This window comes from Ischnura elegans, chromosome 2 (assembly GCF_921293095.1).
Source record: "Ischnura elegans chromosome 2, ioIscEleg1.1, whole genome shotgun sequence".
Taxonomy (NCBI): Eukaryota; Metazoa; Arthropoda; class Insecta; order Odonata; family Coenagrionidae; genus Ischnura; species Ischnura elegans.
In genome coordinates, this window is record NC_060247.1 from 144,763,453 (window position 1) to 144,788,418 (window position 24,966).

At 39.0% G+C, this 24,966-nt stretch overlaps 1 protein-coding gene across 1 annotated transcript in view; it reads right to left on the bottom strand.

The window, feature by feature from the left end:
* Nucleotides 1-3,097: 3,097 nt before the first annotated feature.
* LOC124154748 overlaps nucleotides 3,098-24,966 on the bottom strand; it is a 92,908-nt gene continuing 71,039 nt past the window's right edge. The window contains exon 3 of the mRNA XM_046528653.1: nucleotides 3,098-4,196. Coding sequence (XP_046384609.1) covers nucleotides 4,016-4,196 — 181 coding nt within the window. The 3' untranslated portion in view covers nucleotides 3,098-4,015. The remainder of the gene's footprint in view (nucleotides 4,197-24,966) is intronic.

Here is a 24,966-nt window from a genome sequence, read left to right on the forward strand (position 1 = left end):
AGCGTCGCGGATACCAGAGCCGCAGGCCCCTCCACGCTCGCTTCTCCCCCTCCCTCGCCTCTAACACAGCAAAATTCATCCCGCGCATGGTGCTAGGAGGTCGTTTATCTTTGATAATATAAATCAGAAGATGGCAGAAGGTAAAGAACGATGCGTAGTGAGACGACTTGTCCCTTATTTGGTGCCTCGTCGGCGTTAAACAAAACGATGCTATCAACTTTTAGAGAAGTGATGAAATAATTTTAGACCTGCGCACGCAGGAAAGGAGACTACGGTCTATGAAGACGCCTCTCGAGTGGCTATGAAGGTGTGCGAACTATGGTGACGCGCTTCTCTTCCATTATGAATGTGACTAAATGGATTTAGCGGTACCACAGGAAGTACTAAAACTTACGAAAAATCGTAATAGGCCAAAAGTAGGGTTTTATTGAAGTATAAGACTCAAACATTTTAAAGGAACATTTTAAATTATGGGATATTTTTGGGGGTAAGTGCATGGAGGAGCATAAGGTTCCCCCAATGAGAAGTATTTTGAGAGACAATCTGACGAAAAGAAAGATGATGGCTGCTGGATTGAACCCTAAAGAAACTCGACAACTGAGGAAAAAAGGGAATCTTAGGAGAGCGTTGAGTTATCATCGTCAATTCTTGCACAGGAAAATAGTATCAAAAATTTTCTTCATCAATTTATCCGAAGAAAATTGTAATGGCGAGAAATTATCCAATTTGTATCTCTACTTTCCTCATGAAATAAACACTAAGGACTATAACCTCAAATTGTAACTTCTTCGGGGAAAATGCGTCTGCCAACTGTGATAGAGGTATATGCAAGAACCAAGCAACAGCAATGATCGTTCCCGCAACTTTAGCTGACGCAAAAGTCATAACTTCGTAAGATATGTCAAAGCTAGTGTACCAGAATTACTTACGTAGACAGAAAAAGATGCTAATTACTGTGAATAAGAAAAGAGAGGTGTCATCAAAGGGCCTCATTTTATTGGAATGAAAGACTCTTGCCTGATGAAAAAAGGGAAGAGGACTTATCAATACAAGTTTATAGGGGAATGTGTGGTGTTAGTTGAAGAAACAGGGTCCCACTTTTGGAGGTTTGCCTCCCCCGTCGGAGGATTAGCAAAAGTTATAAAATCTGCGATTATCGATTCCTTTCCGAGTGAAAATTAGATACACAGAATTTATAAGGATTTGATTATGATAGTACCAAGCGAATACCGCCCAAAAATGAGGCATCATCCCTTTGCTATAAGCATAATTCCAACATCCCTTGCAGTGTGGGTAAACTCTTCTCGGGATTCCCACCGGGTTAATTTTTCCATACTGGCCAACATTTCAAGCTCCGACTGGGGGCTCATCCTAAGGGATAAATTTTGTTGAACCCCGAAAAGAGTTTACCCACATCATTCGCCGGGAAAGCATCAAATCGTATTTCATCCCTTACAGTGGTCTATTTGCTAATTGCACTATGTTGACTTGGATTTGCGACACAAACGTTGGGAGGGTAATCTAGGGACCGAATATGCGTTTCTGCAAGGATACGTTTGGCGACCAATCCGAGATTTTTTTTAATTGCTGGATTTTAATATCGACGTAAAGTACTACCCACTGACTATATATTAGAGAGAGACTCCGGTTCCTTCGGCTATATCTGAGCTTAGCGCTGTGGAATTTAAAAATCTATTGATGAAAGTTCAAATTTAAATTTAAATATTCCTTTTATTATACGTACGGACGAGAGATTCGCGAAAGAATTTACCAAAACTTTGTTGACAGCAGCAAACTAACATAAGAAATATATACTGGAAAGCAGGTAATTGAATAATTCCTTCGTGATTGTTCCTCACTGGACGATGCTGTTACATCAAATATTAGTAAGACTAACGAAGAAAGACGCACTTGGTGTGAATTTTGCTGCATCTGGGGCGTTCGAGAGGGGAGCGGGGAGGGTACGCCGGCGGCCATCACCCTTATTCATCCATTTAGTCACAGCTATCGGACAATACCGGAATAGAAGTGCATAACCCAAGTTCTCAAACCTTCATAGCCACTCGAGAGGCGTCTTCATAGACCGAAGTCTCCTTTCCTGCGTGCGCAGGTCTAAAATTATTTCATCACTTCTCTAAAAGTTGGTAGCATCGTTTTGTTTAACGCCGACGAGGCACCAAATAAGGGACAAGTCGTCTCACTACGCATCGTTCTTTACCTTCTGCCATCTTCTGATTTATATTATCAAAGATAAACGACCTCCTAGCACCATGCGCGGGATGAATTTTGCTGAGTTAGAGGCGAGGGAGGGGGAGAAGCGAGCGTGGAGGGGCCTGCGGCTCTGGTATCCGCGACGCTGCGTGGGCGTTGGAATGTTTTCTTCGCGGACGCGGACTCAAATTAGGCATTTTGTGGCTAAACGGTGGCAGATACGTCAAAATGCACGAAATATTTGTCATGGAAGGGCAGTAACTCGGCAAAATCTATAGGGAATGACCATAAAATATTATATTTTTCGAATTTTGACCCTCCCCCCCTAAATTGCATTTGAGCAAGGGTCAGGGGTTCACGTACAGGTCTCAAATTTTTCAGGCCTTATTTTTGATCGGTCCCACAACTTTTTTTCATTGGGCCAGATGGATTTGAAAAATATCGATTTTTATCGATAAAATATCGAAAATATCGAATTGCGATCCGACCTTAGAGGCAGCGAGCGCTTCGGCATGAAGAGTCGAGATACGACTGAGCGGTCGAAATTTTTGCCACAGGTCTCTTAAATATCAAGTTTACCCAAGCAAATGTTTTACCCGGGTCGAAAAACTATATTCAAAATAACTGCATTAAGCCCCTATAGGCGCCTTTAGTACATGCATATTTTATTTTTGTTTTATTTTATTCTCAAACCACCGAATACAGCTCATATTGGCCATTTTCCATCGGGGTATTCAACAAATTTAACAAGTAAACATACATGAACAACCATGCCCTGGACAGAGTAAACAAACCCAGGCGGGATTCGAACCCGCGACCTCTTATTTGGTAGGCGAGGACGTTACCCTGCCGCCACCGAGGCCGGCAAATGTATATGTATAGAGAGTGAAGTTCAGGTATTTATTTACTGTTGAATGGAATACATATGTAAAGATAATGGTCTTGATTACCAGAACAAAGTCAACAAATTGTAAGTATCCAACTGACAAGTAAATATGTCTGATTTACTCGAGTGTTTTCTTTTCTGTTGGCTGTGTTGCGGTCGAATGAGCCATCTTGAGTTTAATATTAATGTTTTAAGTATAAGGTGTCACTTTATGGATCCAATTTACGCGGAAATTCAACTCGTACGTTTCATATTTAACGCTAATGACACCAAGTTTTCACACCTTGATAACGATACAGCATTATCCATGGAATTGATTGATTTTTTAAATAAGTTTTTGGCATGGGATGCATGCAGTGAACTTTGTAGACCTTCATTGCACTGATTTTTATTAGTGTTCTATGCATTAAAACCAACCAGTGTGGGTTTGGAGTTGTCATTGACATTCATTAAGTCAACCATTCTTCTTAGGATCAGGTCTGGTGGAAAGCAGGTTGCTGTGCGAAGCGTGGATGCGCTCGGAGCCAGAGTCAGACATCAAAATGAAGAGCAGGAAAGGAGAAACACGTTCTAGCTGATTCTTGCAATCATAAAAACTTACTTCCATTGCGTTAAACCCACAAATTATATCGTGGCAAGGCAACATATTACGACAATATATCGTCTAATATTGGGATTCAATATGCAGAAATTTATCGAAGATTGAGTTTAGTTTTCAACACTGGACATGCATTGCATTTTCTCCATTTTCGTCTTACATGATGGTGTATTAATCTAAATCAATGCGATGGTTACAATTGTGCCGCATGTACTATAATTATATTACCAACATTTCAACACACTAAAATTGTGCCAATATGCCCGCGAGATGTCGGCCAGCTCCTGGTCGTCCACTGCATGTCAGTCCCAGATGAATTGCTAGGTGAGACGAAGACGAGTGGCCGTCGACATGAGGATGTAGTCCATTTCTTTGACTCCGTAGGGGCACTTGGCATATTTTCGGAGGCAGGAATCTTCTTGGGCATGCGCTTGGCGGCCATATTCGACGGCTCCTTGAAATGCCTCTTCTCCTCTCGTTTTTGGCGCACCTTGTCCGTTCCTTCAGAAAAAGAGAAGAAAGTCGATTTATGTAAACTTACATTACATGGTGTAATGTGTCGTATACAATGTTGTCAAATGCTGCTCAAGCAATTCATGCTTGTAATAGAAATAATACCATCATGTTTTCTCGTCGGCATTTTTACTTCGGATTGAAAATTAATGGATATCATTGTAATGTATTAGAAAATACTGGGATGTTATAAGATCGCCATTCCACTCAGCAAAGTGGGTACAATGGGAAAATATTTTCTTCAAAATATTTGACGAGGGCTGCACTAAATTTACCAAACGGTCTAAAATGATATTGGAAACGTTTCAACGCATGATACTAATATATCAGGTAGGTCGTTCCCGAGGACGAAAATGAGACCGTTCTACGCATGACGTCACGTGGAGAGCAGTTAGTGGCGGAGCATTTGAAAGTAACTCAAGATTACGAAGACTACTTTCGCTCCGCATTCGAGATTTGCTTGGCAAACCTTTCTCTCTCGCGAGCAAAGTTAACTTGAGAGATTCTTGAAAAGCCATTTACACGGGGCAAGTAATCGCATTTTCTGACGTGTGTACGAAGTCGCAGTCAAAATTGTGTTGTTTAAAGCGGTGAATTTTCAAGGCCTGGTTACACGGTACATTAACACGTACAAGTTAATGTACGTTTGCGTGAATGATTTTGGTGGACCGGAACGGAACATGCACGAATGAATGAACCAAATTAGAACAGGTTCTACTTTCTGTGCATGCGTTCGCACAAGCTGGGTGGTTACACGGTACATTTTCGTGTCCATTCACGCGTTCATACATTTAGACATTAACCCGAACGAGTTAATGTATCGTGTAACCAGGCCTTTAAAACTAATGCGAGAATGCTTAGTGCATTCAAGCAATTGCATGCCATGGTGAGAAATTACAGTTCCAACCTGAGCAATAGGGTAGTTTCCTTCATCAAAGAAAACGAAAGGCATTGATTGCGATTCGTTACCCACCATTAGTGTATTCATAATACACAAATTATTTGGTTTTTGAAATACCGGTTTAGACGAATGGCAAGGGTCAAATTTTATCCTCATTTGAAAAAGGCCAGATTGGCGCCCATGCGATTCCACTCCACGTGACGTCACAGGGACCTAGTTTCTACACGAGAGGATAGGAGTTATACATCGTCTGAGGTTACCAATGCATGCATGAGGCACAGAGCTCAGGGAAACATGTCTTAATAATCACCTACTAAAACTGGCTAAGGTCGGAAAGTTTTCTTCGTTTGATAAGGTATTAACAAACCTTTTTTAAGCCAAGCGCTACCATTCAGCAAGGTACTCAGCTACCCGCTGGCAGCCTGCGACGTATCAGCGCTAAGCCTCGCCTCAAGGTCACCTCACCGGGCGGGAGGGGGAACCAGAAATACGACGTATGGAGATATTTCCCGGCATTCATACTTGAGCGTCGCGTTTTCGCGCGCTTGAAATTTTTCACTTTTCATTTAATCGTGAAAAATAGATATTGTCATTTAAAAATCTAAAAGCGCGAAATACGTACTCCAGGAGTAATAATCTTTCGATTAAGGCAATAAAAAAATAATAGGAAACCACCCTATTACGTCCCCCGTTCAATACGACCTTAAGTCATGACGTTTCGCATAAATACTATAAACCCTATGGCGGTTTGGGTGAAATGAAGCTGGAAAGAACAAAAGATATACCAACTCGTACGGAATCGACTCAGAGAAACTTCCTATTTCGAGACATGGGCGTACCCAGCGAGCCCCCTCCCCCCCGTAAAAGCAAAAATCGCAAATTTCTTTGAGGAAAATAATATTTTTTCAAGCAAATAATTTGAAAAACCAATAAGGAGCTGTTACAGTTTCCGCAAATGTTGATTTCATTCACCTGTTTCATGCTTAAATCTTACCTAAAACTTGAGCAACCATGGCTTTTATCATATAGTAAGTATATATAGAGAGCTCACCACACGTACAAAAATCGTATACGTTTTTGGTGTAGTTCTAGAGCGATTAACCAGATGTCACTAGAAGAATTTTGGTAATTTTTTTAATTTGCTCGTTCCACAAGTCTAAAAATATATTCTGAAGCAGAAAGGGTTGCTACATTAAGTGGAGACATTAATTATTCGATTTTGTTTATAACAATTGTTATAAAAAATATTTTCTCGAATTTCGGCTAGTTACTTGATTTTTCCGAGTTTATATTCCTAATCCATTTTCCGGCAGACTGTTCTTAGTATAAAGTTGAAACTTGCAGGAAATGTTCATATCACATTTGTTTCCATACTAGTAAACTTTAATTTGTTCATAACTCGGTTTCAACGTTGTTATGTGTGTTTACATATCTTTCGGACGAAAAATTTGGAATTTTGCAGGGTAAAAATCAATCGCCTGCTAACTTTCGTATCTTACGATATAGGTCCATATATGCTGCGTATGAAATTTGGACAAAACTATAAATTTATTTTTGGTGAAAGAATTGTAACTTTATCTCAATTACAAAGGGAGTTATGCATTTTTAATGACCGCACCTCGTCTGGCTTTCCTTACTGGCCTGGGTCTACGCAGAAAGCTCCCGCCTCCTAAGGAGTTCGTTTTGCCATCAGATAGGTTGGCGAGGCGAGGGTTTTGTTTTGACGAGGAAGAGATTTTCTGTGAGGGAAGATCTTTTCGCTTCAAGAGACAATATAAATCTTATTGATGGTCATCGCATCGTTGAACGATCAACATATCGAATGAAATACATTTCGCGTAGTGTGCTTCAGAACTTCAGATAGGAATACCTCACTTTGGTGAAGTGTAAATGCTATTTACAGCACCAAATGCCGGAATATTACAATAAAAAGGGAATGCGAGATTGGATCTCTACACTGAACAACAATGCACTGTTTGCCTTTCGCTAACGGTCATAGCCTCTTCACCACAGTTGGTAACTAAAGCTTAAAAGTATTTGGTAATGAATTCTTAAGCGCGCAGCTTCAAACGAACACAAAGAGGTATGGATCAGCAGTAGCATTTTTGGGAATAGGGGTGGTCGGTGACCTTGATTTGTTTGCTCGATAGCGGGATGAGTAATGGCCCATTCTGTTACCACGTCGAAAATGGAAAGGTTTCTTTCGGCTGTACCAGTTTTCTACTTCAGGTCTTACGCATGGGGCCGGGGATCATCTAATGCATGTTTTTGTCTTTCCTTGAGACCTTATTCCGATCATAGTTGTGATAATCGTCGTCTCGTCAATAACAAGACGCATTGTCGTTTGAGGAAAGTTTTGTTTTAAGCGTTAGCATTTAGTTGAGGTTCTTAAAAGTAAAACAAATAGCGGCTGCAATCGGGCCCGGGTTCACTCATTGCTTAAATTCTTGCCTCATTATATGAATGAATCCCTTCTCTCAGGGGCCGAAAAACTAAATATCCAAAGATACATTTTACGCGGTGAGCAATTTATATAGCAATATCGAATGGAGTATTTTTGGCATACCTATTCTAATTGTAAGTTGCTGCGGCACTAGAAAAATAAGGCGATTCAAAACTATCCGCCCTCCCCTTTTTCGGAATTAAACCTCCTATTATGCAGTTTTGCGTATCGAAACTGCAAGCAAAATTTGCTTCGTGGGCCTCATGGGGAATCCTAATTCGCAGGCTAAAATATGTTATCGCGTTAGAATCTTGAGTTATCCATTCATTAATAAAAACATTTGATTCTATGTATATTAGATATTGATTGCTTTTCGTACACATTTTAACAGTCCAAAACCTATTTTTTGTCTTTGATACCAAGTTATTCATTTAAATACAGATTTTCAACACTAATACAGGATTTGTTATAATCATGCAACATAAAGTAGGTTCGAAGATTTTTGCGGCGTTGATCAGATTATCTCTGCATTCTCTTCGGGTTTCCACCGCGTCCGTTGGCTTTTGTCGAAACTGTTCTCGCCAAAAGGCAACGGACGCGGTGGAAACCCGAAGAGAAGGCAGAGATCATGCAACATAAAGTTTTAAGTCAAAACTTCGAACTGCAACCGACCTGTTGACGAGCCTTTCCGGAGGTACTTCCTCTGAGTGGCTGAAATGTCATCTATCAATGATTTTCCCGAGGTGTAACCCTCATTTTCCTCCATTCTTGGGGACTTATGTCCCGACGAGTAAAAACTAGTGATGTGTTTATAGAAGGTTAAAAAACTTCCATCTGATGTAAAAACATTTCGACGGAGTTGACGTACAAGTAGCTCTCCGGCGCGAGAATGTAGAAAAATAAAATTGTGCAATTTATATAATTATATTACCTTTGCTAATCCAAGTACATCTCACCGTATGAAAGTTAATCACAACCAAGTTGATTTTGATCAATCAATTAGAAGGTAAACGAAGAAGATTTTATTATTTCCAAAGCAGAAAAAAGGAACAGTGTGCTAATCCGTAATAAGGTCTCATGCATCGCCAAATGTGATGAAGTGTTGGAGGACACCTCATTCGTGATTCTCCCCCGTGATCCAACGGATAGATTCCAAAAAAGTGTTAAAAAAGCTTTATCTTCCTGCTGTAATTTTATAAATTAGCCCCTAAATTAAATATCATCTTTAGGCAATTGCCTGGTTTTTCACCAAAATATAATATTAATAGCCCCATCATTTTGCCACAGAAACTTCAACACCTCAGACGTCACCATCCAACTCCAAGCTAGTTTCATTTGACCTAAAAAGTCTATTTACTTCTGTACCTGTACAAACAACTTTGTTACTTATTGAGAGACCACAATATTAAAATCAGTGTGTCTTGTGAACTTCATTGTCTAATGGAACAGAGTGCCAGCCAAAATTATTTTTTGTACAATAAGAATATTTATCACCAAACAGACGGCCTTGCGATGTGGTATTCCCTTTCACCTGTAATAGCCGAAATATTTACGGACAATTCAAAACGCCAATTATTTGATTCGGGCATTCTATCTCATCTAACATCTTCTGGTACCGCTAAGTATGTTGACTACATCATTTGCCGCTGGACCGGAATTGTCAGACAATTAGATAATTTTCTGAATCTTTTAAATCCTCGACATCCTAATATTACCTTCGTAGCAGAAATAGAATCCAAAAAGCACATTAACTTTCTCGATCTCTCCATATCCATAGTTGATTACAAACATGAATTTGGTTTATACAGAAACCCTTGTTATGGTGATACAATCATTCCGAGTTACTGATGCCATCCGACCTCCCAAAAGTTATCCTCCTTCCATTCTATGTTACATAGATTGGTCAATATATCTTTAAATGCAGTCAACTTCAATTGTGAACTTTCCACAATGAAATCAACTGCAATTTCAAATGGCTACAGCTTTAATACTTAAACTAAAATCCTTCATAGAAAGTTGAAAACGCGAGCTATTTCACAGCTTTGCTCCCTTCCCCCATCACAGAGAATTCTAAAACTTGGTGCCGGTCATTTTTTGTGGGAGACCTTTCCAACAGGCTTGCAAACAAATTCCCCAAAAATAAATTCAATGTTTCATTTTACAACCCTTGCACTCTCGGTGAAGTTCTGCGTCGTAACAAAGACAAAATAGAACCCATCCATCAATCCGGCATTTACAAAGTTAATTGTGAATCATGCCACTTGAGTTTCATTGGTCGAACAGGCAGAAGTTTTATTATGAGAATGAAAGAACATAGAAGGTGCAGAAAACTGGGATGAAACGTCACTTATCGCCAAACATTTGGTACAGACTTTTCATTCTTGTCATTTTCAACCAGAATTTTCTCCACCCCTTCAGTAACGGCACAAGGCTTGATGTTTTAGAGCAGTTTGAAATAGTACAAATTTATACAAATATTCTTATTAGATATTAGATGTTCCCGTGGACATACCCCGTTAAGACGGTCAAAAAAACATTTTGGTACCCTTCAGTTTCTCCTTTTCTGTCGATTTGAACGCATACCCATTACTAATTGAGAAGTCCTACTTTGGCCACAGTTTTTGTGTTTAACAGTGATCTCACAAAGAAGTTATAGTGCTGTGATAACTAAAAAAATGTGATTCAGTAATTTATTAGTTCCTGACAACCACATAAATAAGGATTATTGAGCAGGTATACAATGTTTCATTTATTTCCGTTTCTAGTTTCCGTTTTTTTAAATTGGTCTGAGACGAGGCACGCACCATTTTTCATATTTTCCCTTCAATTTTATATTTAAAAAATGTAGAAAGAGGACTGTTGAATAGCTTTTTACAAACCTGTGTAATTATTGTTGACTGTCAAAAATTTCATGGACATTTACGCGGCGAGAACTGCACGGAAAAATGCTGGAGAAAAAAGAGAAAACCATAGTTGCTCGAAAAAGGAATTTGAATGCATATCTAGGGGGTTGTTTCAGATTACACGGAGATGAAAGACAAAACTTGAGCTTATTAATTTTTTGAACATGAAATTTTTTTATTCCGACGAGAGAAGATGGCGAGCTAGTTCACGATCAATCTCTTTTTTTAGAGGAATGGCAACTGGTTGGACAAAATAGTTGATTTCCCTGATGTATTTCGCAACCTTCCAAGCACCTCGGGTTCGTATTTTCTTAGTATTTTAATGGTGACATGGGGTCCCCTGGGATATTGTTCTAGTAGTCTCATTTTTTAACAGGGTACATCCGATATACAAAGGGGTAGGCCAGGTAAACAATTCACTGACGTTACTACGCGCTCCAAAATTAGGAAAACGAAGCTGCTTGAAGTCAAGTAATTTGCAGGAGTTGAAGAAAAGTTAATATTTCAATTCTCAACAATTTTGAGATCTCTGTCTTGCGGATTTTTGATTGATCCGGTAAAATTTAAGAAGTTCTGCTTAGATACAGCGTAAAATTTTGTGAGACATTATGGATGGTTTTACATGCCACCCACGGAGAACAAAGTGCATAAATGGTGCAGATTTAATCGAGTCGGCTCTTCTTCCTATTGAAGAACTATCGGAGGAGGCCCAGGAATCTCGCAATAAAGATATTAGAAAATACCGCGAGCATAACGCGAGAAAAATATCTCGAATTCATACGAATGAGGATATTTTCCGGTGACTGATCCTGACATCGAACCCTTTTATTAACACATTAGGAACTGACTGAACAAATTTCGGAGCCTTAAAGATCTTTCGCAGGAGGTTCGTGATCTCTTGGTCTTGCTAGAGTCTCAAAATTCTGCGAGCGAATGTGAAGAAAGGGATGGGTGGGATTGGGAAGAATCTGATGATGAATAATTATAATACATAATCAGTAAAGTTATAAATCATTAACCATGCTTAAATGAGAATAGAAGAGTCACTTAAATACTATTTTGACATTTATTTAAAAATTACTTTTAGTCCATACAGAAGAACCTCACGAAATCTGGAAATCGCACCTCTTTAACGTAAGTCAATGAACCCAACAACCCTCTTTTTAGCCTTTTTTGTTTATTGACTAATTTCAAAGATCATAACTCATACTTCATAACTAATTATCATTTATTTTCATGTTTTATCATGATTTGCGTTCGTCTATGCAGTCAGCGTTACAATTAGCCATATAATAAGTTAAAGTTCCACGTATCGCCTAAAATAATATTTTTTCGCAAAAATAACTGCAGAAATGAAAGCATGCCAAAAAAACGTGTAGAGAGCAATTTTCAAAGACATCCAAAGAAAATCTGATTTTGGTCAAACATTTTCGCGATCCGGGCGCTCTCTCAGGCCGATGTAAACATCGTCGTCTTCCCTTCCTTCGATGCTTGGGGGACTGACAGAATTTGGAAGACTGGGAGCGGGAAGGAAAGGGGATAGGCGAGGTGACCTTGAAGAAAAAGACCCTCTCGCCTCTGGCTAGCTACTATCGTGCCATCTTCCTGCTTTTTGAGAATTAAAACTGTCGATACGATTTCTTCCTATGCCGTGAGCCCTCTAGAATATACTTACTCTATGCTTTTATGCATCTGCAGGGGGACGTACCCCCATACCTCCCTGAATCCACCTATGATCGAAGCAGCATCTTCCTTATCAAACCCACCTAAGTATTTGCTATATTCATTCACTGTTTGGGGCACTTACCTTAATTTTCACAATCCTGTACTCTGCTCATCTGAAATATCTCATTATCATGATATATGGGGAGGAAATAATGTTTTAAATTTCTATACTTAAGTCACTTGGGAAAGTCAGCCTATTTAGACACCTTACACCTGATATAATAATTAGAGGTAATAATATAGGTTACACTCAGGCAGTGGCGTAACTATGGGGGGGGGGATGAGGGGATATATCCCCCCACAAAACCTCAGAGAAATTAAAAAATTATTTGAGAATCTTGTCTGGATTTGATATATTATAACTGCATCTGCTAAAAGTTAAAATTTAAGTGCCAAAATGATGTAAAATGCATTTTCAGGCATGTAATTTTTCAAAAAGTTTCCTGAAATCACCGTTTCCTTGGGGGTATCCCCCAGTAACCCCCCCCCCCTAAAGCTCCCTCATCCCTATTGAGCATATTACACTCAAAAAAAGGATTGGATGTGGCATCCAATTTTTATTGGGTAAGTGAAAGTTGGATGCCATATCCACTGCAAAAGACACGGCAGCCAACGCGATTGGGTGTACTATCCAACTAAATTGGCCGCTCGCAACTTGGTTGTAGCGTCCACGTGTTGGTCCCCACACCAATCTTGAAGAGATCGCTCATCCAACAGTTGGATCCCACAGCCAACTCGGTGGTGAATATTGCTTCTACGCCAGAGCCATCTAGCGATAAAATCCCATACAGTTCTTAAGTGCACATGTTTAGCGTGCTTTGAGGTGAGTAAATGATTTTTCTGTTTGCTCTAGCATTTGTGAAAATATAGCCATCCATAGGCATAATACTTTTTTTTATTTTCTTAAAACACTTGAAGACGAGAAGATATGGATAACCAAACTAGGGCTTTTCTTGATACTTTGGACCTGATCAGTCTCGTGGGAAAATTTACTGGTAAGCTTGCTAATTGTACTTCCGTTACTATGCGCAACTCTTATTATATTTCGCCGTTAAAGGTTTTATCTTGTTATTTGATGTTATCCTAAGGTTGGATATTGTGTTTTTAATCCATGTTTTCTCGAAAATAATTCCGGTCAATTTTCAATGGCTGCCATGTAAATGATGGTTTTGTTACTAAATTAATTAATACATTTTAGCTTGCATTTAGTACATGTGTAGCATAATATCACTACTACTAAATGGAATTGGAATTCTCAATAAATCCATTAACGAAAAATTTCAAACAGTTTTCCACAAATTAAATATCCACTAAATGTGTGTCAACTCGAGGATCATCACCGGAAGCCAGACTCATGAAAGATGTGACATCATGTGACTCAAAAAAGGCTATAATGAGATAAAAATTTGTGGAAAAGTACTTCATAGTTATCATTTATGGATTTCATTATCAATGATAATTTCATGCAAACTATAGCCTGATATCACTATGCAAGGTGAAATGCAGACACTTGTACACTAATTATTCAAGGCCTGTACCCTAAATGCATACAATATCATGCGTATGAAATGCAATTCTGAACTGTGTATCACGAAATTTAGAATTCAAGTCGATATAGACCTTTTCTGCCCATATTCGAAGCTGTGTAACATATCACAGAATTTTATCTATAATTTTTCTCCTGATATTATTACTCTTGATGTTTACACGTGCAAAAAATAGATGCTGATTTATGTAATGCACTAATGGCTTATGCTAAGAGTAGGAAGTTGCTGTCTTTTCATGTCTAACCTAGCCAACTAACTGTAAAAGAGGAACCAATAAACGAAACACGTATTTAATGGCGTAGAGATTTTAAGTATGGTCAATAAGACAATTTAGCAAGAGTATTACCTTTCTTTGATCATCAATCATTCATTCAACAGCATTCTTTCTTTGATCTAAGAAATAATTAAAACTGGAATCTTAAATAAGCTCTTATTCCAGCATGAGTATTTTCAATGGCATAGTTATTTCTTTTTGCAGATGAATACATTGACTATACAAACCTAATGATGTTGACGAGAGAGGACGTTGAATGTCAAGTGCCTCCCATTAGGCCTTCAGAAAAAGTAAATGAAAGGTGATAAAATACTTCATGTTCGGAAGCACGAAGGTAGTATCATTTTAAAAGGATATAGACTATCATTTATTATTTGAATTGACCTTAATGTATATATGAATTTTGTGACTATTGAAAATCTTTTTCGTGAAGATCATTTCGATACCTCCACTGCAGAAACGCTCACCAATCGCCCACCGAATCAAATCCGCTCATCTAGTAGCCCAACGATACGAATCCGCTCAGCTGGCAGTGTCCGGAGCATAAACGCTCACCTCCGAAGCTCTCCACCAAATCCGCTGAGCTGCGTGGCCTGTTTTGAAACCCGCTCAATTGCCAATTGCCTACACAGTGTATCACTCTCAAACGCTCTCAACACGGCCACTTTGCTCTCCACACTACGTCACACAATCGAAACTCACGAGTATCGATATGTGACGAGATGCGCAACGACCTACCTGATATATTAGTACCATGGTTTCAACGCAGCACGGTGTTGTAGATCCGTGCCTCTTGAGGAAGGTACGGTTAATATATGAATCATTGCATCATGAAGGTTGCTTCATATGCCAACCTTCCAAATTTACACCGACCCGGCCCAATCAATTAAGCGGGTCTCGTGAGTGTCTAAATATTATTAAAAACGATAGAATATTCGGGTAATACGAAAAAGGACTTGATGCAGCAGTTTACCTGACTGAAATATTTTCCATATTATTGGTGCATTGATATTTCGGTAAAAACTAATTATGATATCCGCTGAAAGCAAAAAGATAATTTCCTCCATTCAAAATTTCATTACGACAGCAGTGTTTAATGAGGTAAATATGCGTTAAAGTGGATAAAAATTGTTACAGCCATGCTATGAAACTGAAAAAAGTAGTCCGGAGAAGTTCGAATTACCGACTTCGGATTGCTGCCGTTGTAAGTCTTCTCCTTAACCATTAGTCCATTTCACTCGTTGACTCCGAAGGATTCATTACGAGCTTTCTCAGGCAAGAGAATGAACCAGTATTCTAGTGTCATTAAATCAAACTGAATTTTAACACCCAGTGGCATTATTTGCTTTGATATTGGGGCGGATATTTTATATGCATGCTAAGTTCGCTATCGCTGATCGAAGAGCTTCAGCGTTAATTGTAAGATTATCTTATCGGCACGAGAGGATCGAGCACTGATCCGCAAACTTAAGAGAGAAAATAAATTGGCGTTCTGGAAGTAGATTTATTATCTAGCATGAGCTGCATAAATTATTTGGTATTAAACATTGCAGATATCCCGCATATCCCTTTAATGATGTTGTTATAAAAATATTGCGGGAAGTGGGAATGTTGTTCAAATTTCCCTCCCACTGGTACAATAGAAAATACCGAAACTCGATTTCCAAACTGCGGCGAAAGTGGCGCCGCTCCATTTGTTGCAATACTTTTTAATCCGACTGTACAATTCTTTCGCGCCGTTGAAATCTTGAAACTATTATTCGCGATTCCAGTGCAGAAGGCGTCAACTACTATCGCACAATGTAAGCAGAGCGATGGGGATATTGAGATAAGGGCCGAGGTACGATTTTCGAGTAATTCATACCACCGGCTGCGTTGCGCCTTATCGTAATCCCTGACGCTTGTTGGTTCCTTGAACTTCCCTCTTTAATAAATCTTTCGCTTGTCTCGAATTTTTGTGATTCCTCACAAAATTGTACATTTTATGTAGGTAACTCTTAACTGTAACGTAACTGAATTTTCTTTTCTGGCAGCTCAGCCTCTCGCGTATTCAAACTTCACCATTTCACAGCAGTCATTTCCATTATCTATTGCGTCTCGGGAATTGACTTAAATGACCTCTTAATAAGTCTCGAGCATAAAGTTTAATTTCCTTCATGCCTTCGTCTTTCGTCGTAAACTTTCCTTTCAATCCTATACTTCATTCCAGAGAGACATGAGCAGTAAGGCAACTCTTTCGGCAAATTGGGCGCGTTTTTAAGTGAAAATTCTTCCTCAAGAAATACTGTTCAGGGAGAATGTGTCCTCAAAGCTAGGCTCACAGTTCCTATCGGCGCTAAGGTGAAGAGAGAGGATGGCCATCCAAAACACATTCTTTGTAAAAATAAAAATACACAACCTCAGTAACTTTTCACTGGAAAATTATTTATTGGTAGGACGCGTTTCGTTGCTGAGGCGTCATTCTCAAGTACACTGTTTATTATTTAGACAATCCAATAAATACCCAAATTCTAGCGGAGGGGGGGGGAGGACTGTGCTTAGTCACGCAACCCAACCATTCCCAAACAAGCCCTCTCCGCCACCCCGAATTCCTACCCCCCCCCACATAACCCTTCTCCCTCCCCCCCTGCATAACCCTTCTCCCTCCCCCCCTGCATAACCCTTCTCCCTCCCCCCCTGCATAACCCTTCTCCCTCCCCCCCTGCATAACCCTTCTCCCTAAGATTCCCTAGTTTTCAGCACTTCATCAATGTCCCCATCCGGTATACGAAACATACAGATATGACAAAAACATATTAAAAAATCAACTTTAGAATAAAAAAATTAAAACGTTTGTGCATGTGGATCACATTTTTAAGGTTAATTGGTTGAAAAAATACAGCATTTCTAACTAATGCAAACGTTACTCCATTTTCAAACTCAGTTCTGCAGAATTAGGGTCACAGGGAAAAACCAAGTGATATTACTAGTGGACCCTCCTTTCGGGCATTCATAATTATATTCTCTAGAACTCCTCAGAGTGTGTATGATATTTGAAGTAGAAATCATTTCTAAGTTAAAATATTTTCTATTGATCACTCTCCCCACTGCGTGAGCAAAATAATAAACCACTACCTTTGATGATAATAATGTATCATTATCATAACCATACGTCATGTACCATTTGGTAAACTATCCTTTTTATATGAAAAACTGTAATTAGTACTATATGCTTTTTATATAAACGGCCTTAAGCCCGTCCGATATTCCGTCCGCCGCTCGTCCGTCGGCCACCTGAGCAGCCAACGCCATTGTCGGGTGGTCGTGGGTGGGGTGGGGAGGCTCTCATTGACGGTGGGATGGGTGTGGTCAGCTGTTCCGCGCTGAATGCGACATCTATGTTGCACACGCGGAGGTACCCTTTTTTATGTCGGTGCTTTCACTTCGTTTCTCGGCGTTGGCGGCGGCCATTAGTATCTCCCTTCTGTCTTCCGTCTGCGCATTACAATTTTTTACGATATGCCCCTCTTTGTGCCAGCGAAAACATCTGATATCATCTTGATTAAAATAGATCCTGTGTCTGTCAGTTTCATAGTCGAGTAGTAGGGACTCGGGCACGATCAGACCTTCACTTTTAATTATGTAAAGTTGTTTGCGCCAGGACTCTGCATGATGGAAGAATTCACGTTTTATGCCCGTATTCATGGTTGTTATAGGACTGACTATCCTGCCAATTTGTGGCAAAATTTCGATAGCATGAGGCAAGAGGAGGTGTGGAGGAACGTTAAAGATCACCAGTCTATCCGCCTGTTGAACCAGTCTCTCTGCTAAGATGAAACTATCCATGACTTTTATTCCCCCTTCCGTGACAAAAATTCACTGAGCATATTCATTTTTAGGTCCATGAATATTCTTATCTCCCGAGAGCTTAGTGGCGTGAGTAGTGTTTTTTCCGCCTACTTCATCCGCCATCACTTTTACATATTCAGCTACACACTCCTTCGGTAGCGCTTTGAATTTTGCTCCCGTCTTTTATTGAGCCCCGTCTCGAGTGAAATTATTTTCTTCGTTCTGCATTGAAATACCCTAAACGCGGACAAACTAAATACTCATCTAAAACTGATTCACAAATGGACACAAACATGGAAAATTAACATTAACGCCTCAAAAAGTACACACATTCATTTTTCAAGGAGACAAAAATTCCACCCACAAATATATGCACACATTAACAAATTACGAATACCAAGAGCCAACTCGCATAAATTTCTCGGAGTAAATTTAGACAAAAAATTAACTTTCCTACCACACTTGCAATATTGCTTACAAAGAGCCACTATTGCAAGACAGGCAATATATTCCCTAGGTTCCGATTCGTCGCCGTTACCACATAAATCAAGGGCCAGATTATATGTCTCAATTGTCCGCCCTTCCCTTCTCTATAGTTGTGAAATTTTTGCACGAAATAAAACCATCAGAAGCAAACTAGAATTTTTTCAAAATAAATCGCTTTGCCTCCTACTGAACCTTTCAAAATTGACCAATATGAAAGACGTTCGCTATGCTCTAAGAATACCATCGATCAACGATTTCATTAATTATTTAGTTAAAAATTTTAAATCCAGGCTCGGGAGACTAATAATACACTGCTTACAGACATTTGGAACTACAATCCAAACGTTCCCACCACATATACACTGCCTTTGCAAATTACTCTTCTATGAGTCTATCCTACGTCTTTCCTTCTTCTAGATTAGCTATGTTTATTATTACTTTGAAATAAATTGTAACAATCAATGTGTTTTTGGAGGAAAAAAAAGATAAAATGTTTAAAAAAAAGAGAGAAAATTAAAACAATTGAAAAGATCCACAAAAAATATATAATAATTACAAAACGATTAAAAAAGTAAAAATAAGTAATTATAAATTACCAAAAAAATCTCCAAAAATAATAAAATAAAATGTATACTTTACAAGTCCTATTTCATTTGTGTATAATCAACTGTTTAGTATGTAAGCTTCTGTTAACGCTAACCCACACTACCCCAAACAACATAAACATATGCGCAAAAATCTCATTGCATTGTAAAGTGGCTGGTTGTGGTAAACGTGGTTTACCGGTACAGCGTAGAACGCGCCTTCGGCGCGACAGATAATGTGCAAGTTACTTGAGCCCTGTGGTCTAACTTGAGCCCAAAAACTAAAAAATGAAGTTTGGTTCTCTGCGTACTCTCAACATCAGTATAGCGATGTAGTTCAGAGCTTTGCTGGTAGGAATAGGGAGTAGGTAGACGAGACATCGTTTCTAAGAGATTTTGGAAGTCACCACTGAGAACAGTACTTGTTATACAACTTGCCAACGTGCTTGTTATTTATTTCACCAGGTAAACTTTTGTCTGTATAGACATCAAGAACAGACTAAAACTGGAAATAAGTGCGTATATTTCATACTAGGTTTATTATCAAAGCGAATCGAGGCCTTTTCATGTCCAAAATAACTCATTAACTGTACAGTATATTGTTAAGTACAACTAGTACACGTTATTTTAAAACTAGTAAACATTATTTAAAAACTAGTACACATTATCTCAAAGCTACTACCAATTTTCTTGCTGTTAAGAGTATAAAGAGTTTGGGCAACAGTTCCCTACAAAAATACTGTCATAGTTTAAATTTTTAAGGACTGGGTCACGACTTACCTGCTGATAATTCTTAAGAAACAAGAAGGGAAGAAGGTGGCAATTGGAGACATTTTTACATCATATCTCAGGATCAATGTTATTCAATTCTGTTATGCACCTTCGTTTATATTCCTGCCACTTCCTTCCTCATTCAACCACTGCATGTGGTGCTACGCTGAAATTTCGCGAACTTTGATTGTAGCTCAAGTTTCCAGCTAGTTTAGCTGTCTTCTGAGAAGTTCTGAACTTTTGATGGTTTTTAGCGTTTTATTTTCGCGGTGTGATCATGGCATAGCGTCGTAGGCTAGATTAAGTGGGGTGGGAATGTGGGAGGGGATAAGGGCTGTCTTGGGGACTTTGTGCTTGGCGTATGGTGGTTGGGTATAATCCCAAAGAGTTGTTTGGAGTTCATTTTGCGTAGCAGCGAAGGATTTTTCGAACTGGGGAAGGTATATTTCAAAACGGAAAGGGGAGGAGTTAGTTTCCGGTCTTTCCTAATGTTTTTGTTCGACATGAACCAAGGTGCTCCGACAATTCTTCTTACGATTACGTTTTCTGCTGACTGGATGCGTTTGAGGCGCGTCGCAGCTGCGTGGAGCCAGGCGAGGGAAGCATGTGACAGAAGAGGCTTGATGCAGCTGTTATACAGGAGCACTTTGGATTTGAGACTTTGTGGCGAAGTAGATTTCAATAGAGGTCGTAGTGCTGCATGAATTCATTTTTTTATTGAGGAGTTGATGTGTTCGTGCGAGGTTAGCCGCTTGCCTATGTGCACGCCAAGGAATTTTGTTGATTGTTGCTGGGGAATTCTCTGGTTTCCGAAGCACTCGATTTGTTGTGTTTTCGGCCACTCGAAATGAAGTGGAAGGCGTCATTGACCGACGAAAACAATAATAAGATGCAGGTAAAAAGGATCGGTGCTTCCGAAGGATCAGTTTCCAACGCCGGTGCGAACTTTGTCAGTAGAAATTGGTCCAAACATACAAAGCAGCCTATAGTCAGGCTTAGTGGAAGCTAAAGTAGTGCCTTTAGACAAAATTCATATTACAAGCCATTTGCCAAATCATGGCTTCAGCCTATAAAACAGTGATGAGGAGCATATATCTCTTCTCTCAAAGCGAAATCATCATTATCACCGGAGTTCGTAACGAAAGATGACCTAGAAATAGGCAATTTTGTTCTGGAAAAATGGAACGAGGAAGAATATCCTAGAATCATCCTTGCTATAGAAGCATGAGGTATTAGAGTCCACTGCATTGTGTCCGTGATCTAAGATTGGAGGTGGCCCAAAAACAAGGATGTCTTGTACAATTTTGATGATGTGGTTATAAAAATTGAACGCCCAAAATCCATAAAAGAAGTTTATTTTCTTTTACTAGACACTAAGCATTGCTATACGCAAATCTACTTATTTGGGTACAATATTTTTACAGTTTTGCCAAATTAATGTTTTTTAAGTTCATATTTGAAATTGATATTTTTAATATTATGTTTGAATGATCATTTTTGGATAAAGTTTACGCTTTGAAGGTTAAGGGGTGATAAGAAATTATTTATTTCAACAATCGTTGCCCTATTTGAACCCAAACTGCCTTCAAATGGTAGTTCCTAACGGCGCACAGTGGTCTGGGGAGCGCTTTTTTCCGGACAAAAGTCGACTGTCCCATTTGTAGATGTATATGATGGTGTTACACAACTTAAATATATCTGATAATGCATGCATAATGACTTTCTCAAAAAATAAATACGCATTCGCTATTTTTTCTGAATAATTATACTACAACGACGTGTGATGCTATGGTGGTCTGAAAAACACTTACGCATTTATAAGTCGCCAAATCCAGTTTTACACGAATGAATGAATGTTTTCTCACTTAGAGATAATTACATGACCATTAGGCTTTGGGGGGAGATATCTTTAATGAAAGTATTTCGTAGAATAATTAAGTAATGAATCAATAATTAAGGGAAGCAAATGGATATGAGGAAGTGAAACAATTACTCCTCATCCGTAGTTTCTTCACTGTCTTTGTACACGGGTGCCGAGTCTACGTTTGGGGATGAAAGAAGTCGTAGCACCAAAAGGATAGCACAGGTTTTTTTACAGAAAGAATTTCTTCTTAGGGAGGATAAAGACTTGCTGCCATTAGAGATCTGGCCCCTTTCCTGATGGACATAGTATACTGATGTTTAGTCAACTTTGCCTCAATCATTAAGCCTAATGCCTCGTCTGCATTGTAGGGAAGAACTATCTTGGTGTCAGATCTATGGATTTTACAAGCTTGCCTTATATTTCTGGCTCTACTGGGGCTTATATGAATTGCCTCATCTACCATATGAGCTGCATCGCTTTGTTTGTTAGAGTAGAGAGTAGGGCAGAGTGTAGATATATTAGTGGGTTGAAAAATAAAGGGGTAAGTTCAAAACTTTTCACAGACAAAAATTTTTCCAGTAATGAGAATAGAGTAGTAGAAAGAAAAATCAGCGTTAAATAATCAGCATTACCGATTTACAATACTACAGGTATTACTTTTAAGCACGAGAAGCGTCAGTCGAGCAATACTTTCAAACTTTATATTTCACGACCCCTTATTATATATATATATTTTTTTATATCACGAGATGTGGGTCAAATTTGACCCACATAACGTGATATAAAAAATATATATAAATACTTTCAAAGGCAGTCAAGGCTCAAGTCATTTTAATAGTGAGACAATAACACATGCATTTCCATTTATCAGCGGCATAGAGCCTGTGAATAGTCTATTCGACAAAAGCAAATCAGAATTATTCCCGAATCGCAATAATACTAATTCCTAAGTTTTAATCGTGGCTGTGGTTAATTGCCGTAGTTTAAGAAATAAGATTCCCGAATTCCACCATTTAATTCATAGTACGAAGTGTAACGTCATTTTTGGAACAGAAAGTTGGCTAACAGATGATGACATATTCGGTATTTGACATCAAGGTGCAATCATTAAGCCTTTTTTGAGCACTGCGTAGATCCTATGTTAATTTTAGTTTATTCCTTAGCTGCATTTATTTTCTATCTTAAACTTATAACGTTGATTAAATGAAGTGGAAAATAAATAAAAAATTTTTTTAGTCTACAAAGCTAAAGCTAAGTTATAAACAGCAGACTCCCGATTATCCGGCAGCGGTTGCAGATTATCAGTTGGAAACTGATGCTTTTGGGTTATCCTGTAACTGCTCTACTAGTGTTTTTCTTTTAAAATTCGTGAACGCATTCCTGAACGCTTCTTTCGTGGCGGCTTTAGTCATCCTATATTTTTTAATTATTAGCTCGCGTTCATTAGCGGATAAATCCGAGCTGACTTTTTTCATTTTAGCATGACACGCTCTCTGTCGCCTCAATGATTTTCTCACTTCCGCATCGTACCATCTCGGTTCGCTGCCTTCTTTTACTGTTTTACTAGGGATGTAGCTATTTATTCCCGAGGTTACGAGTGAAAGAAAGGCTTTCCAAGTATTCTCTACATTTAACTTTAATACTGATTCTTGAAACTCGGGGAAAGCATTTTTCAGATGACTCTGAAACCCATCAAAATCAGCTCTTTTAAAAATGTAAACTTTACGCTCTTTTTTAAAGTTTACAGCAGTATTTGGAGAAAACTTTGCAGTTACGACACTATGGTCACTTATTCCTTCGACAGTGCCAACGTTTATTACCTGATGTGGTATATTTGTCGCTAATAAATCAAGAATACTTTCTCCTCTGTTTGGTGCGGATGCTATTTGAAACAATGAATTAGATGTAAAAGTGTGTAATAAAGCCTCGCAGATCACTTTATCCCTCCCACCAGGAATGAAGCTATAAGTCTCCCAATCTATAGAAGGTACGTTGAAATCTCCACCCACAATCAAGTTTCTTTCAGGATACTTGGATGCTACGCTGTTTATTTGATTTTGAAAATCCAACATTGACGTTATATCTGTGTTAGGTGGTCTGTAATACGAACATAATAAAATAGTTTTGAATTTTGGACATTTAATTAAACACCACACAGATTCAACGCTGGTCTCAGTTACGGTTATCGCTTGGCTGACGATTGAATTCTTTACAGCTATAAAAACTCCGCCCCCAACTCGATTAATTCTATCTTTCCGATAAACAGTGAACGATTTTGGGAAGATCTCACTGTCTGAATTATCATCTGTTAGCCAACTTTCTGTTCCAAAAATGACGTTACACTTCGTACTATGAATTAAATGGTGGAATTCGGGAATCTTATTTCTTAAACTACGGCAATTAACCACAGCCACGATTAAAACTTAGGAATTAGTATTATTGCGATTCGGGTATAATTCTGATTTGCTTTTGTCGAATAGACTATTCACAGGTTCTATACCGCTGATAAATGGAAATGCATGTGTTATTGTCTCACTATCAAAATGACTTGAGCCTTGACTGCCTTTGAACGTATTGCTCGACTGACGCTTCTCGTGCTTAAATGTAATACCTGAAACGCTGATTTTTCTTTCTACTTCTCTATTCTCATTTCTGGAAGAATCTTTGTCTGTGAAAAGTTTTGAACTTACCCCTTCATTTTTCAACCCACTAATATATCTACACTCTGCCCTACTCTCTACTGTAAAAAAGACCTACAGTGGTCAAATATGCTACTCGCTACACGACTAGCCGACTCGGCCGTGTAATGGACTTCCGAACGGTTCAGAGGGATCCGACACGATCGGATTGCCGGCCTAAGGTCCAGGTGGTGGTGGCGGATAGAGGTGGCTCGCAGGGTATTATGTAGATGTAGATGTTTGTTTGGCCGAGGACTTGCGTTTGTCGCATAAACCAGCTCTTCAGTTGTTTTTGTGTCGAGCAATTCCGTGGTTCTCCTCCGCTCTGATCGCTCGCACAACGTTTCAGAATTCTTACACGGACGACTGAATGGACTACACACCTAAATAAAATCAATCTTTTGATAGGTAATACTCTCATTTACGTAAATGCTATAATATATCCCATCGATAACATTGAACTTACCCGAGGAAGAGGGTTGAGAAGTTTCCGAGCTCGTTATCTGGGGCTCCATTTTTTCCCGCCAAAAAATTCAATATCTGAATTAAGCCAAACATTTTTGTTCTGCAAAAACACGTTTATTGTTCTACGGCTCTATCCCCATCTCAGTGTCGCCCGAGTAATGAAAGAAAACAGCCAGTTCTGTATTCTTAGCTTCCTGTCATCTTTCACGTCCGACCTTCCTTGTGACCTTAGAATAAGACACAAAAATGATATGATACGCAAGCTATGGGTTAATGAATCCACTTAGTA